General features: G+C 42.9%; 1 protein-coding gene across 1 annotated transcript in view; it reads left to right on the forward strand.

Annotated features, from left to right (window-relative positions):
- Positions 1-17,536, forward strand: part of lmtk2 (lemur tyrosine kinase 2) — a 41,015-nt gene that overhangs the window by 2,473 nt on the left and 21,006 nt on the right. Inside the window, exons 2-6 of the mRNA XM_063191459.1 lie at positions 2,201-2,322; positions 2,741-2,891; positions 5,846-5,922; positions 6,834-6,952; positions 10,856-10,943. Coding sequence (XP_063047529.1) covers positions 2,201-2,322; positions 2,741-2,891; positions 5,846-5,922; positions 6,834-6,952; positions 10,856-10,943 — 557 coding nt within the window. The remainder of the gene's footprint in view (positions 1-2,200; positions 2,323-2,740; positions 2,892-5,845; positions 5,923-6,833; positions 6,953-10,855; positions 10,944-17,536) is intronic.

The raw sequence follows: 17,536 nt of genomic DNA on the forward strand, positions 1-17,536 counted from the left end.
ATGATATTAATTCGGGTGTTGCTAAGAGAGCTGAGTCTGTTTTTGGAGAACCTGAGTTTTCGGTCCAGCATCTTTCTTTTTTTCTAAGGTATTTTTTGGTCTTTTTGACTTTATTTATGATAGTATAGTGAACATGGTGACAGGAAGCGAGTGGGGAGAGGGGGACGGGGAAGGATCGGCAAAGGACCCAGGCCGGGAATCGAGCCGCATAGTGAACGAGTGCCCTACCGTTAGGCCACGGTAGGGCCGGTCCAGCATCTTTCAATTGTGTGTGTGTGTGTGTGTGTGTGTGTGTGTGTGTGTGTGTGTGTGTGTGTGTGTGTGTGTGTGTGTGTCTGTGTGTGCACCATTTCACCCAGTTTGACACCATCATTGGAGGCCACCATTAATCCGATCCCTTACTGTTTGGATAACTAAACTCAGGGAATCTTGCAAGTGGCTAGTGAGAAGAGGGATGCCCTGTGAAACGCGTATGATGGTGGGGGTCCCATTTTGATATGTTACCGTCTTACACTCTTGAGCTGCGTGTCGGCTATGACTTGTAGAAGTAGGTCAACTCCTCCTTCTCCTCCTCGTCCTTCTCTCTGTGGACCCAGTGAGACCACTCTGCCAAACGGACAGGCATGAGAAATAAGATATGGCAGCTCCCAGGCCTTTTGGCTCAGAGGCCCGGTGAATAATTTGGTAGATGCAACAAGGGGTCATGATGTTGGGCCAAGCTAACACTTTTAGACAGTGAGGAGAAGAGATCACATTCAAGCTTGTCTTCCCACATTCCAAGCACTATCGCCGTTTTTTGTTCCTGCATCTCCTTACCTGGAGGGTAAGGTGGTGATTATGGGAGTAGACTCAAGGCCTGTGAGTTGATGGGCCAGGCAGGCTAAGTGTTGAACAGCCTGTTTGCGAATGCTAACCCTAACCAGAGCGTTGTACTTCGACCTCTCGTCGTATTGTACGCGCGTTAAATATTGACTAAGGAAGAATGTACTGTCTATTGCCACTTACGGGCATTGTGTTGTGTGGAATGGGGAAGAGCGTTGGGCTAATTGCTCTTTGCGGAAGGACTCGGAGGTTTATGTTTTTATTCATTCGCAGCCCGTATGACATTAAGTGAAATGGTCATGCTATTCAATACAGCTACTGTTTGACCTGAGACCTGATGGGTCATGTGACATGGTGTGTGACTCAAGGCTATGACTCAGGTGTTGTATTTGTGTGTGTGTGTATAGGCAGACACGTCGTAGCTGAGCTAAAAATGGTTTCTGTTGTCATAGTGCCTGTTTGCTAGAAAAGTCTGTATTGTGGTGGGTTCCACAATGAGTATACACAGGTACATGGCTGGAATATTTATAAGCATTCTGTTGTTGTGTTAGAAAACGAATCCAATATAGTATCTCTCCTGATGAAATCCCAAACAGTCAATGAAAAAACGTATACTCACACACACACACACACACACACACACACACACACACACAGTCTATGTAACATGCTGTCCCACTTAATTAATAGAATTGTTGTCAAGGTGTGGCTTTTCTATAACAATTTTAAGTTGCTCACATTTTTGTGGAGTTGAGCGTACTTACTAAAAAAAAGATTTCAAGACATGACGGTGAACTGATGTGCTGAGCGCCACTTTCTGCTCAGATGCAGATGAATGTAAAAACAAAGATAACAAACGTAGATGTCATATTAACCCAAGTGCGTAAAGTGACATGCGAATAAACTGGCAGTGCAGTCACCATATAGCAGCAGATACTCCATTTAACCTGATTTACCCAAGATTGTGTTCTCTTAAATTCCCATGAAATTTGATTAGTTAGGCTAGCTGGGGTGACGAAAGCTTAAGGCATCACTGAACACCACTCTCTTAGCAAGTTGTTTTCAGTGCCAAGCGGCTTCTTTCAAAAATGCATATCTCATAACCGGCTTATCCTGGTGAAATGAAGGATTTTTTTTTTTTTTTTACTTTGAAGTGTCTGCACACTTCAATTATTATTTTTTATTTTGCTCTCAAAGACCTTCCTCAGAACTCAGGGTGTGTGGCGTAACATATTTAAATGTACATGTGTTTTTTTTCTTCTTTACATGAACATTATATGGGTTTATAACAAGTTCACTGGTGGAGTACGTACTGCGATGCTATTAGCCAGTATTTGACATGAGTGTGACGGTGTGTTTTTGTCTCTTGCCTCTGCAGTGGAGTTGGGGGAAGAGGCTCTTCAGCTGTCTGCTCTGCTGTCTCTGTGTGTGCTGGTGGTGTTGGCCGTGGTGCTCTTCAACTGTGTCAACTGCTGCAAGGAGCGGGAGATCAACTTCAAGGTGAGTCTTTCTTGCCTGCCTCACGACACGACGCCTCTTTAAGGGGGTCAGGAGGAACATGCATGGCTGTGGCGTTTATAAGTCACAATAAGTCACAAAAACCCCCCAGAAAAAATTGCGCACTGCTGTACGGATCTAACAAATCGGTTGAATTGCAGTTATGGAATTGTTTGTGGCTTTGATGCTCGATTGAAGAGCTTTGTATTTCTTTACCCCTGGAGGCACACACACACACACACACACACACACACACACACACACACACACACACACACACACACACACACACACACACACACACACACACACACACACACACACACACACACACACACACACACGATCCTTAATACCTTTGCCTTTGAAAGTGTGAAAGTGAAAAGTAATCATTTGTGTTCTGGGCCCTTCACCTCCCCAGGAGTTTGAAGACAACTTTGAGGATGAAATCGACTTCACCCCCCCGGCGGAGGACACCCCCTCCATGCAGTCCCCAGCGGAGGTGTACACACTGGCCGTGCCCCCCGTCCCCATGCCCGGACCCCCTCACCTGGACCTGCCCCGGATAGCAGGTCAGATACATACATAGACACACACACACACGCACTCATGCGTACACACGCTCACACACACGCACGCATACACACCTGCTGGGGTGCCGCCTTGGGCGGTTGCGCTTACCCTTAATCTCCCCCTGGGGATTAATAAAGTTACTCTGCGAAGTCTTATTCTTACACACGCACACACACACACACACACGCACACTTTCTCTCCCACTGTAGTGTAAACAACATGGCCGAGGTTTGATCTTTGCCCTAGCTTCAGAAAATAAAAACCCGGCCACAAATTTGATCCAACCTACAGGTCTGTACCTGTTGATCGTACCCACGAGAACTCCAGACAGGTAGACCAGTTTCTCAGTGAAGTATTGGAAGGGAACTGTGGCAGGTAACCGTTCTTTTAAAACTTCTGGACATGGTTTTAGGCACCTCAAAGGGTCAATCTACACTCTCTTGTTTTGCTTCTGCCTTGCTTGTTAGGTGTGTTTTAAGAGGCTTCAGACTTTTTTTTTGGTCCCCCTTGTGAGCTCGCTTCTCGGAAACGTCTGTAACCGTTGATGATAAACAAGTTGTGGTGTGGAGTATGACGCCTTGGTGACCTTCTTTAGCATGACCAGGTGACGCGGGTTGGTGTACGCTTTATTGCAGCGTAATTGGCCTAGAGGCCCTCACTCAGCAGGTTACCCTGTTATGATTTTATTGAATGCATTGGACTTGGAAGTTCTTTTTTGGCATATTTATATTAACTCTGCTATAGTCCTCTCTTGCCTTCTTTCTGTGTGCCTGTTGTATGCTTTATTGCTTCATAACCAGCCCAGTAGCCCTCAGACGTTCATCTCTGTGTGACTTTTATTGGGTGCACTGGAAGTCGTTCTTTTGGCATTTGTAGGCTATTGTGGTTCTATTTCCTGTCAGTCTGTTAGGCCTTCTATTAGCAGGTCACGTGTTTGTCATTTTATTGGGTGTGTTGGCAGTCGTCGCCTTGTCATTTTTACTCTGTTACAAATGTCCTAGCTTCTGTCTGTGAACCCAACCTGTGTACACAAAGGGTCGTACACTCCCAAAGCAGTGAGAGCGTTTAGAATTTCAGAAGTGGGTGTTACCGCTAATGTTGTGACTGCACAGACTAGTCTAGATGCTTATCCCCATTCTACGTTTCACAGATCGTGTCGTCAGTTGCTTCCTTGGTGACTGAGACATTCTTTACCTCAAAACACGGGTGCTGTTATGTAACCTGGTGGCGGTCACGTTTTGCCCTAAATGAAGTCTTTTGAATGTACAGTTTTATCATTTCACGAAGGGCCATTTAACAGATGAAAGTCAAGTGGAGGGCTTGATGAGGATAACTTGCAGTCTCTCAAAGTTCGTAACGTGTTGTTGTTGGACTTGCATCCAAAGAGGCATTAGCCTATAGCTTATTCCTGAGAGTCAAGCATGCCTGTTGCTTGTATGCCCCTGGTATACCAATGAAACACAGCTTATAGTCCATAAAGATGCTTAACTTCCCTATTCAGATCTTTGAATGCTTAACTTCCCTATTTGACTAATTGGTTTCCTTTTTGCCAGCTAAACTAAAGTGTAAACAAGAGTTGAGTCCAACGCATTAAATGTTCGAGCGGAGAATGAGATCTCTCGCGGGCACACAAGTTGGAGCGTGCATTCTCGCTGTCAGAATAACAAGCTTCGGATTAGACGTAAGATTAATTGATGGATTATGTGGGATTTTCATGATGAAAGCACTTGCGGGACTTACAGTCGATTCGCCAGAGCTCGCCTGGTACAGGGCCCTTGTAGGCCAGTGCATGTAGGACAGGTTGCTCTTTTACATCGGCTGCTCTGCTGTTTGTAACGAGGCAAATACAAAGCATTTGACTGAGACAAGTTCTTCAGAGTTGGTTATCTGAAGGGGAACACACAATGTAAACACTATCTGGACTGAAAAGGGTAAATCTAATATTCCCAGAAATGCACACAATGGTTTGCAATCACATTTTGTACATGAAATGCTTGCAAGTTGTTGAGAAACCTTTAACCCAACAATTCCCCTTTTGACTGTCATGTGAATTAGCCCCTATGGCTTCATCTCATGACACGGCTCTGTTGCTGAGAACGGCAGGGAAGTGTAGAGCATGCTGAAAAGCAGCTAGTGGAAAACTGTTGAGCGGGCCAGAACAGTTGCTGACATTTCTTTGGCTTTGTATTGTAGCTTTATTTATGTTTGACATCATAAATATTCAGTTTTGTGATGATGGTCCAAAACAGTGATGGTGATGACACTCTTACGTGATGGCAATAACTTTTAAAAATGATGATGTGACGACGGATCAGAAGTGGTGTTGATAATGCCCTCTTCCCTTGTCTCTCCAAGCCCTTTCAGTCCGAGCTCTGTTTGTGTCTCTAATTTCTGTCATGGTTACCCAATTGTCACCCTTATCGATATTGATCAAATGCTTTGTTCTATTCTAACCATTTCCTCAAAACAAAGTGCATTTAATCTTGATGTTTTCTCATGGGAACATTGAGCACCTCCAGCGAAACTTCAAGCCCATTAACAAAATCAGCTGTGTTAAGTGGACTGAACAGTTAATGTATTGACTTAACTAAGGACTATTAGAGCTACATTGATCAGTGGTGATTAGTGGCTGATGGTGTAATGGAAGGGAGTGACGTCAGGGTTTCTCGCAGGACCATTTGTTATTCAAGGTTGGTGGGGGAATAGCCGATATCACAAGGCTGATGATGACTGTCACGAGTGGAAAGGCCATGCTGTGTGGTTTTAACTGAAGTACCTTCAACAATAAAACATCTTGAACATTACATTTTCATTACAAAATCTTTATCTTTTTAGGGGAGCTAGTCAGGGTGGGAGTTGTTTGTTTGTTAAGATGACCACCTTAACTGTAAAGTGCTGTATGTGGGAAACCCTGTTTTCTAATCAGTGTTGTGTTGATTTGTGTTGCCCACAGATGGCTCATCGGCCCCCCACGTGGCTCGCCACAGCCTCAGCTACATCCAGGAGATCGGCAGCGGATGGTTTGGCAAGGTAGGCATGTCCCCCAGGGGGTGAAATCGAACCCCTGCCACAAGCTCTTAGTTCAGGAGTTTAAGTAGAGTAGAGTGGAGTAGAGTAACTTTATCGATCCCAAAGGTAGTAGAATACAAATGCGCAAATTAAAACATTGCACTGCCTATTTAAAAAAAAACATAGCACACACTAGTGTACAATCAGACATTCGGCATCAGGCATTAGGCATATCGAAGATGAGTGGGAAAATGTCTGCATGTATGCTGTACTTGATACTGTACAGTACTGTACTGCAGACCAGTTGACAGCCTATTGGCTACATCAAGAGTTGAGCAGAAGCAACCTCTTGCATTCATTTCAGTGAAGATGAATGGTATATTTTCTATTCAAGTGAATGCAGCGCTTTCACATTTGGCGTCACCAGGTGCAAGTCATCTTTGTGTTGTACATTGCACACTTCTAGACTGACTGGGGCTTCCAGATTGTTCAGTGCCACACCCAATATAGCCCACAGGATAAGATGTGGAGTTTGACTTCTGTCACTGCCTGATGCACTTGTTGCAACTGTGTCTAATGGAAGTGTTTTATCTGAAGCAGATTATCTCTGCTGTCTCGCATGGCTCCTTGTCTTGTCCGTGTTGGCACTCAATGGCTCACTCTGTTTCTAATCACACAACTTCTATAGCGCTTACTGACTGGCCATAGTCTTTGGAAAACATGATAGAACACTTTGATTTATCTGAGCTAATTAAAATCCTTGTTCATATGCAGTTCAAGTAGATGTTACAAATCATGAGGAAAAAGAGGAAATATTAACCCAATAAAACATCACAATGCATTTTAGCTTTTGACAAACTACTTTTGGCTCAATGAAAGCTGATATCTTGTTCTCTCTGGCTCTCTGGCTTTCTCCATCTCTCGCTCATCAGGTCCTGTTGAGTGAGATCTACACAGACCCCAGTGTCTCCAGGGTGGTGGTGCAGGAGCTGAAAGCCAACGCTGGAGCCAAGGAGCAGAATGACTTCCTACAGCAGGGAGACCCCTACAGGTTAGGAGGCCAAAGCTCAAACAAGTACCTGTCGCAGGCTTTAAAAAAAATATTTTGGAGAGGTTTTGCTTCATTTAGTTATGGTAGGGAAGAGAGAAAGTATTGCGAGAGAGACATTGGGACGGGTTAGGAAAAGACCCAGGGCAGGATTTGAACCTGGATTTCCCCATGGGCAATGTTGTTTGCGGTCAGGTGCATTAGCGCACTGCACCACAGATCTGAGAAACTCCTTTTTTATTCTGTTTGAGCCTCTTGTTGATGTGTAAATACTGAAGTATGTCAATTCAAATTGATATGATTTATAGCTGCCTCCAAAGTGCAGATTTTTAGACGATTAGTAAAAGTATGAACATAATGTATAACATTGGTGTTTCCCAGTTGGGCTTTCACTTTTTACAACATAACATATTATTGATTATTTCATTTATAATTGGGAATTGGGCCTTAGTTACACCATATTACATATTAAGCTGCCTCAGTTTTATTGGTCAAATGCACCTATTTTTTACCTGTACTTATAAAAATTTGCCAAGATGTTTTGGAAAAGCAAAAGTAAATGAAATGTATCATGTATATGTCATTTTGTATCTGGTACATGGCAGTTTGTAGTAAATGGTGCAAAAGGTAAGTGGTACAAAAAGGCGTATACTAAGGAATATTGTAGTCATTTGAAATGAAAAACATGTGAAAGTGTATCGAAGTGTTCTGGCTGGTGTTTGATTTTAGCAATACTTTGATACTTCTCTGATGCCAACCTAATTTCACGTTATGTTAGACAGGGTTCCCGCGGGTTATTAAAAATATTAAAAAGGCATTGAATTTAGTTATCCAGCATTAAGAGCATTAATAGCATTGAATTAGCTGTTAAAAGTCGGGAATTTTTTTCACTGCGGCATTAAATTTTCAAAAAACATTTCAGTGTGCAACCTAAAGGACGAAGTTTTTTTTTCATAATGAAGATGACGCACAGAACGTCAATACCCATGATTAGTTGTAGAACGCTACTGTAAACACAAATCTAGAGTGCAGCGGCGCCATTTTTTGATGAGGTGAGGTGAAGAATGGGAAAGTGCCGGTTTAACCCCAAGTGGCTGCAGGATCCAAAATACTTTTGGGTAAAATCTGTGCCGAATGACCGCGAGGCGTGCTGCACACTATGCAAGAAAACGTTTACGCTGGGCTTTTTTCATAATGAAGATGACGCACAGAACGTCCATTCGTTGCACTGTAAACACGTGCACAAACCTTGAGTGCTGCAGCGACAACGGGAAGTGTAGCATTAACAATTATCTATCCTCGACGTAGCGCACAAGTATTTTTTCCACTAACCAGCAAAGTTTTATTTGTGCCGTCCAAGCACCAGTTGAACTCGAGAAGCAGGTTGTGATCAAAGCCACACCCCCTTTATATTTATTTCATTGTGTTCATGCAAACAGTGGAGAACTGACGTTGTGGAGTGTTACCGGTTTTCTTGGGGTATTCTTTTTAAGGCTATTGAACGTTGTGAAGCAAACTTAAGGAGCAATCAGAAATCCACCGCTGTCATTTGTAGCCATTTCAATTTCATGACAAAGCTGTGTTACAAACGCAATTAGGCTACTTGGCGAGACAGACCTATCGATTGGTCGCAACTAGTAGATGTATCACAAACGACCACCGACATTAATTAACACACTCTTGTTTGAGGAGCTCCTAAAAGCGTTAGCAGAAAACAAGGCGACGTCATGCAACATTTAGCCTCTTTTTAAAATCTTGCATTGAATTTTTGAGGTGGCCAATAATAACCACAGACGCGTAACCGCGGTTAAATCACACACGGCTACAGTGCACTCCACACACCAACGCGTGGGCACGCTATACCTGTTGGTAGCAAACTTGAATCCCGTCTCTGATAGGGGGGGCTCACGGCGCATTTCCTTACTGAATCATGCCCAGATAATGCATACTTCCCAGAATTGCGCATGGTGAAAAATAATAAACAAGCATGGACGCATGCATGGTCTTATAGGATAATCATTATTGTTGCCATTCGACTATGGCAGTGCTATTCTCAAATACCTGTAAAACACTACATTAAGGGGGATCATTACTTGCACAACTAGCCCTATGATCAATAACTTGTTGACTCAAAAAATGAGTGGGTTATTGTCAGTTTAACGCTCAAATTGTAAATGGTTCATTTAAATGTAGGCAATTATGCTTTTTGAACGTCATTATAATGGAGTGAAGAAAAACGATTAGGCCCAACAACAACAATAATAATGGTCTACTCCAATTTAGTCTGATAGGTTTACATAATATTGGCTAATACATGTTGAAAGACAGATAGGCCTACTGTATGAATATAGGTTACAGTACATGTGCAAATTATGATTAGGCCTATGATTGGTCTACTTCATCCTAGAAAATGTCAATAGCCTATAAAAAACAGCAAATGTTCCAATTCTTTCTGTGTTTGGCTGATCGGTGATCATCACAGCAAGTCGGTAATCTGCAATTAACAAATAAATAGTGCTTTTGAAGTAGCTTTTGAATTCAATTCTGGGGTGTGTTTAAGTAAATAAATCTGAGATGCTACAATGCAACTTTGCATGTGTTTTAATTGTATTTTCCATAAATGTACATTCTTGTGCCAAACAGAGAGGTAATCTCTTAAGAAGTAATGAGGTTTGAATTTGATACGCGCTTTCTTAATTGAATTTCGTTCAATATTATTGAAATAATGGGTGCGATAAAAGTATTAAATTTTATGTGAACATGCATTAAAAAAGGTCTTAAAAGCATTGAATTTAGGTTTAACAATCCTGGGGGAACCCTGTTAGACATCAATTTTCGGTGGTCATATTGAGTTGAAATCATTTTTCATTAAGGAAATGTAATAAAAACGTGAGGGATAGTTATGGGAAGTCATGGGCTAAAAAGTCCAAGAACCCTGTTGCATACCCAAGGTCTATGGTTCAGTTCAGCACATCAGATGTGGCCTCGCTTCAAGTCAGTTTGTGTTGGGGAGGTAGAGTCCAACAGGAGCAGCTGCACAGTGCAGAGAACATTTTGGTGACTCACTTCAGCATATACTGTATATATCTATCTCACTTCAGCGTGTATCTACCTTGGCTATAAAAAACTATTGCTGCTGCTATGTGTCTGGGCTATTTACAGGCACCGTCAGCTCGCTAGCCTCCATAGCACAGCTGTCCAGGAGCCTTCTCTTGCCTTCCCTCATCCCAGTGAAATGCAGACACATCTCAATGACTTGCGATATCACAGAAAAGTTAATTACTTTTACGAAGTCATATTAAAAAGCCAAATTCCTCTATTATAATGATTTACCACAGATGTGAAAGACTTAACGTCCTCCTTTGTCTTAACTTCTATGAACACATCCTTTGGTTAATCAAAGTGTCAGCATCTTGTTAAATGACTCATAAAAATGATTGTTAATGCAGATAAATCAAGGCAACCTTTAGTACATTGTAAGCCGTGCTTTTGCATTTGTAATCGCATGGAAATAAATTAACCGTTTAACAGTAGTGTAGTGAGTCAGACTTCAACATGAAAAATGTAGGTTCAGATAGCTGAGGGCTTTGGTGGGACCAAACTGTTGTCGTTATGGTTCTAACTTTCTAAGCTAGTTTATAAGGCTAACTGAATAGCTGAATTTTCCATCTGTATGTTTTGTAGTTGCAGATGTTAAGGTGGTGCAACCACAGGTAATGCCACTATTGTATGGATTGCATTTTTTTCATTGGATTATTCAAGAAGCATAGTCATTGTTTGCACATTAATTGGCAATTACTAATTCATTTATGGACATTAGCTGAGGTGGTACCACCTGACCTGTGCTGCTAATAAAACGTTATTGACCCATGTAACTGTAATGGCATGTCATCCTCTGTCCTGCAGAGTCCTCCAGCATCCCAACATCCTCCAGTGCCTGGGCCAGTGTGTGGAGGCCATCCCCTTCCTGTTGGTCTTCGAGTACTGCGACCTGGTGAGTGTGCACTCTCTCGCAAGGTCACGAGTCTCTGGGTGGGTGCATGTCAAACTATTTCCTCCCATACTTGTCTCTGGCTTCTTGATGCAAGGAAGAACGTCATTGATGATCAAAGTTTTGATTCAGTATCTTGCAAAACCACAGTTCAAAGGTCATTCTCTCAGTTGCAATTGGGATGTTGAATTTGAAACACCCCTCCAAAAGTTTCCCCGTGTTGGTTGAGAGTGGGGAAGCATTGTTTTCTCCACGGAGACGAGGCAACACAGACGGAAGGCCACATGCAACAGGAAAGGACGGGATTTGATAGTTTGACTTGCACTCTATGTAATTTAAAAATGGAGGAAAATACTCTCTTCTGCTGTTGCTGCGAAAAACATGAGCTTGAACGAGTGAGGCAGTAGGCCTCTTGTATAAGTGTGCGTGTTGGTTCTTGCATAATTTTGGTGCTTTCACAAGGATGCGGTGTGAGATTTGTGACCAACAGTGTGAGCAGATGTCATCTCCATATTAGCTGCTGCTACGTAGATGGATACATTGATGAGAAGCACAAGGTGTGTGTGGTTTTTTTGGGTGTGTTAGTGCGTGCTAACATGCTTGTGTGCGTGTCTCTTATAGGGCTTTCAGGCCGACCAGAACGGAGCTGGAGCCGGTGCCCGCACCAGTTACGTTCAGCACTAAAGTGCTTATCTGCGAACCGCCCGTGTTCATACCGGGCTCTGAACTTTTCCCGCACGTGACTGCGTTACCCGGATGAAGCTGCTGACGGGCACGCTGTCGTCACGGTTCGCGGTGAAAAACCTAGTATTTTGCATTTTTTCACCGCGAACTGTGACGACAGCGTGCCCGTCAGCAGGTTCATCCGGGTAACGCAGTCACGTGCGGGAAAAGTTCAGAGCCCGGTATGAACACGGGCGGTTCGCAGATAAGCACTTTAGTGCTGAACGTAACTGGTGCGGGCACCGGCTCCAGCTCCGTTCTGGTCGGCCTGAAAGCCCTATAAGAGACACGCACACAAGCATGTTAGCACGCACTAACACACCCAAAAAAACCACACACACCTTGTGCTTCTCATGTACTTTACATGTACCAACTTTCCGGTTCGTGAACGCTAAAATCTGTGGTGTGAACATGACGGCCGGTTCGCGATTAGGTGCGGGAACAGGCACCGGCACGGTTCTCAGTCGGCCTGAATGCGCTGTGTGTGTGTGTGTGCGTGTGTGCGTGCGTGCGTGCGTGCGTGCGTGCATGCGTGTCTTTTCACACGTATTTCACACCATAGTCCAACCTCGACGACCCCCAGATTCAGTTCTGCAGCAGGTCTGCGTCATTCTTCACTGCTGAGTGCTTGGGTTTCCCCAAGTATGAAGTTTCTGGGGGTAACCCAGAGTATTAGGTGCTTGGGTTCCCCCAGTCACGGGGAGGGGTGGAATGGTCCCCCAGTATTGAGTGGATGGGTAGCCCCAACTATTTTTCGGTGTTCGAGCCTCACGACCTTCCCGGCTGACACTTACGCAGTCAAGGCTGTCTGACACTCACTCAGTCACTGCTGTAGATGTTTTTGGGGCCTCCACTACCCCCTTTTTTCTGCTGTAACCAGAGTGCCTGTCGGGTCCAGGGGGACTCGCTCTTCCCATTACTTCACCACCGCTGCCCACTGCCTCCCTAAGTCCTTACTGCACCACACCACACTACACACAGCAGGCCCATGCAGAGGACATGGGGAACGTACACACAGCAAGCCCATGCAGAGGACATGGGGAACGCACCAGGAGTACACACAGCCACAACGATGGAACACCACACATGTGCAGAGAGAAGACAAAAGCACCTACTGCAGTGCACATATACAGACATGTACATACACACACACACGCACACACACACCTCCCTCCTTCTCAGTGCGGTTCCCTGCTTCTTTTCTACCCAGAGCTTGGCTTAGCTCCCCCCTCCGTTCTGCTGCCCTCCCCTCCTCCCCTCCTCCCCTATCTCTCTTCCAGACCCCAGTCCCAATTAAGCAACAGGATCCTCTTTCGCTTCGTGTCACTGTGGCATCTTGCTGTCTTGCTGCATCTTATAGCCAAGGCTGCTGCCCTCTGCTACTGGTGTCTCTCTCTCTCTCTCTCTCTCTCTCTCTCTCTCTCTCTCTCTCTCTCTCTCTCTCTCTCTCTCTCTCTCTCTCTCTCTCGGCCTGTCTGCCTCTCTCTTTCTCTCTTTCTCTCTTTCTTTCTCTCTTTCTTTCTTTCTTTCTTTCTTTCTTTCTTTCTTTCTCTCTTTCTCTCTCTCTCTCACTCACTCACTCACTCACTCACTCACTCACTCACTCACTCACTCACTCACTCACTCACTCACTCACTCACTCACTCACTCACTCACACACACACACACACACACACACACACACACACACACACACACACACACACTCACACTCACACTCACACTCACACTCACACTCACACTCACACACACTTTTTATATGAGAGAGGGGTGCGGGGTTTGTTGGAAGCAGAGTGAAATCTGCACCCAGAGATCTAGTGGTCTCTTCATGCAGCCCTCAGTATAGTGACTGCCTGATGCTGAAAAGGCTGTACCAGGAAGATCTACGTACATTCAGACCTGCTATGTCAGTGCCTCTCCTGAACCCTGCTATCAAAGCATTCCTGTCTGTTTGCCTGTCTGTCTGTTTGCCTGTCTGTCTGTTTGCCTGTCTGTCTGTTTGCCTGTCTGTCTAGGTGTCTGTCTGTCTAGGTGTCTGTCTGTCTAGGTGTCCGTCTATCTAGGTGTCTGGGCAATATGTTTTTACCACAGACCCTCATATATGGATATTTTCCAAAGCACAATTGGGTCTGTTGTTTACACACAAACAGATTTTTATCTCCGTGAGCCAGATATTTTCCAGATTTTTTATGTGAATATTTCTAGAATGTACCTGTCACAGCAGTGATTTATCCACATGCTGTGTTTATAAACCATAACGGATTAAAAAAATATCAGTTTTTTAAAAATATCTGCATACGTGAAACAATGGCCTTAGTCTACTGCCTTAAGTCTGCAGTTTACCTTTCGTTTTCTGTGAGGAGGTGTTTGCTGTGATTGTTTTGGCCATGGCATGCAAAGCTTGTGGCCGTGTTTGTGTAGGAGGTTTTGAATGTTTCCTAGGCCTCCTGTAAATAATATGAAGGGTTTATTTGCAAAACGGTGTATCTCCATTTTGTAGAATGTTGGGAAATTGAACTTTTGTATTGGGCATTCCATTGAATTGCATTTTATATAGGTTAAAAAAGTATGTTCTTCAAATATTTGAATGGTAAGAATTCACACATAGGTGACAGGACCTCTGAACAGTCATTTCCAATAATTAAATGCAAAAAATTCAAAAAATTGAGATACACCATTTTGCAAATAAACCCTTCATATACACCAACACACCTCGCCTCCAAAAACACTGTTTCTAAAAAAAAAAGTGTGTGCGTGCGTACAATGTGGTAAAGACCAGGGGCCTATACTTCAAAGCTGGTTCAGGAGTAAACCAGGTTAAGATAAGAGGTAAATCATCTAATATAAGAGCCTGGCGCACTAATTTTCTATTATAAGATTTACCTCTTAACTTAACCTGGTTTACTCTTGAATCAGCTTTGTATTATAGACTTCGGATGTATGATTTATGTGCGTTGGATTAGGCACCTCAGTGTTGGTTATGTCATTGCTCCCTTGTCTGGCTGGTCAACATAACTCTGTATCAGATGATGCCAATGAATCGCTGCCTGCGTTCTGAGCTCAGGGAGTCTCTCTCCTTTGCTCCAGACTCCACCAGCTGGTGGGATGGGAGTGAGGCTAGTGTCTTGGAAGATTGAATGGGGCAAGACGGGTACTTGGGCAATGGGTGTAGATGAGTCGTTTAGTGCAGATGTAGGGGCCCCTTGCTTTCAAACTCCTTAATCACCACCACCACCACTCCTCTCCTCCAACACCTCCTCCTCCACCACCTCTCCTCCTCCTCCTCCTCCTACTCCTCCTCCACCACCATATCTCTCCTCTCCTCTCCTCTCCTCTCCTCTCCTCTCCTCTCCTCTCCTCTCCTCTCCTCTCCTCTCCTCTCCTCTCCTCATTCATCAGTGGCAGTCGGAGTGGTACTGTACCTGTCTCCTGAGAGTTAGCCAGTCCAGCATCCATAGGTCTATGCTCATGAAGGTCATCCTTTTCACAAGCCTTTTTCCTACAGTGCTGTTGTCCAGTCTTTATTACATTACTTTGTTAAGATTGATGTTCAGAGCCTATGTATAGGAATTAAGATCCATAAATTTCATGATCTATTTTCGCAGGCACTTAATCGTACTCATTTGAGTGTCTGTGTCTAGACGGGTGTAATGAGAGTTAAAAAGTTTAGTGTAAAGTACAAACCCCAACTCCGATGAAGTTGGGACGTTTGGTAAACAGTGAATAAAATCAAAATGCTATCATTTTCAAAACATTCAATCTATTCATTAGATGGAGAATAGTGAAAAGACAACATATTAAGTGTTAAAACCGAGAAAAAATATTGTTTTGGGGGACATATGTACTCATTTCTAATTTGATAAATCCAACACGTCTCAAAAGAGTTGGGACGGGGATCAGTGAAATTTAGTAAACATCCAAAAAAGATAAAACAACAAAGAAGAACATTTCAAAATGAATTGTACTGACGGACAATATAGGTGTCCAGGTATAAGATCATCACAGAGAGGCTGAGTCACTCAGAATTAAAGATGCAAAGGGAATAATTACCATAGTTATTACATACATTTTTTAATTCCCTTTGATTTACCACGATTGAGTGTATATAAGACATATTTTTGTTAATAAAATCATTGTATAGGTTCATGACATCATGAAATACATATTGGCTGTAGTCTCACTCTAATTCCTGGAGTGCTAGAGCTATTGAAAATTGACCATATTAAGAATGCTTAATGCATGAAAATGACACATGGGTTTAACATTCTCCTAAGCACCTGAGCTCACTTGAAATAGACCCAGAAGACATGGGAAACTGTCCTTTGCTTACAGAAGTCAGCAGAAGTTGTAGAAGTCCATTCTTTTTGACAATAGAGCATTGCACATCCTGTGCTACAGTGAAAATGGACCATCCAACTTGTGTTAGTGCTAGCTTCAAAAGTCAGCCTCCATGATGGCATGTGGATGCAGTAGTGCATTGGTTAAGATGTTCTCACTCATCTGTAGAGTTAAATACAGTGCTGAATGGTATAAATGGGTTTTAAACAGCATGAAAAGCCACTCATGCATTATATTTTGAAGGGAGATCTTCGATTACTGCCACATAGTAAGGTCAAATTGCATTCTCTACTATGTTTTAACAGTTTGGCTCCATCATAAGGACCAGCATGTGATAAAATGGTGGGTTTTTGGTCAAGACCTGTCACACTGTAAGCACTACAGAAAGGAAAACATTGCAAAACATGACAAGGAATACACCCACCATTTAAGCTGGTGAAGTCATGTCCAAGATAGGAATTAACACTGTTTTTTATATAAAATCATCTCATCGGTTAATGTATTCAACTGTTAAGTGTTGTCTTTTGTTTTGTTTTTAGTCTTCCTCGACATTTGCTGCCATTTATTGTCCCCGTCCCAACTCTTTTGAGACGTGTTGGATTTCTCAAATTAGAAATGAGTACATATGTCCCCCAAAACAATATTTTTTCTCGGTTTTAACACTTAATATGTTGTCTTTTCACTATTCTCCATCTAATGAATAGATTGAGTGTTTTGAAAATGATAGCATTTTGATTTTATTCACTGTTTACCAAACGTCCCAACTTCATCGGAGTTGGGGTTAGTAATTAGAGTGAAAACAGAGTAACCCCCCCCCTTCAGATTACCCCAGATCTTCTTGGTCTGTTGTTTATCTTGTTTTAAAGGTGCACTGTGTAATATTTTTAGTAGTTCATCTCTAGAATTCATGCTACCGATTCACAAATGTTACCTTTTTCATGAATATTTATCACCACCATCAAATTGTAAGTATTCATTATGACCAGGAAAATTGTACTTTTCATAGTTGCAATTAGGGGTGGGCGGTATGGCCAAAAATGTATACCTCGGTATAATTTTAGCCACGGTATATATCACGGTATATATCACGGTATTGTACATTGTGTATAATATGAAAAAATTAAGCGTTTTGTGGCTAAATGACCAAAAGACCGCTTTTTGCATTTTATTTTTTTAAATGACTGGTCAGACGTTGTTTTATCTATGTGGGAATTCTTGTCATTCAAATAATTTGAAAACACATTTTTTAACTTTTACAGCCTTAAAAGTAAATTTACACTCCAGAATTGAAATGTTTTGGCATAACATACAATTGCAAACAATTGTAGCATACATTACACATTTTGTATTGAGTAGTTTTTAATGAAATGCCTGTGCTGCTGTTATTCCTCTGCGAGTGTGCAGGACGCAATGCGCTATTGCGGTAGACGGTATGACACAAAATCTCTATCATTGATGAAAAAATACCGCACACGATATTATACCGCGGTTACCGCCCACCCCTAGTTGCAATACATACTCTGGGGGGCTGGCAT

Source organism: Engraulis encrasicolus, chromosome 2 (assembly GCF_034702125.1).
Source record: "Engraulis encrasicolus isolate BLACKSEA-1 chromosome 2, IST_EnEncr_1.0, whole genome shotgun sequence".
In the NCBI taxonomy this organism is placed as follows: domain Eukaryota; kingdom Metazoa; phylum Chordata; class Actinopteri; order Clupeiformes; family Engraulidae; genus Engraulis; species Engraulis encrasicolus.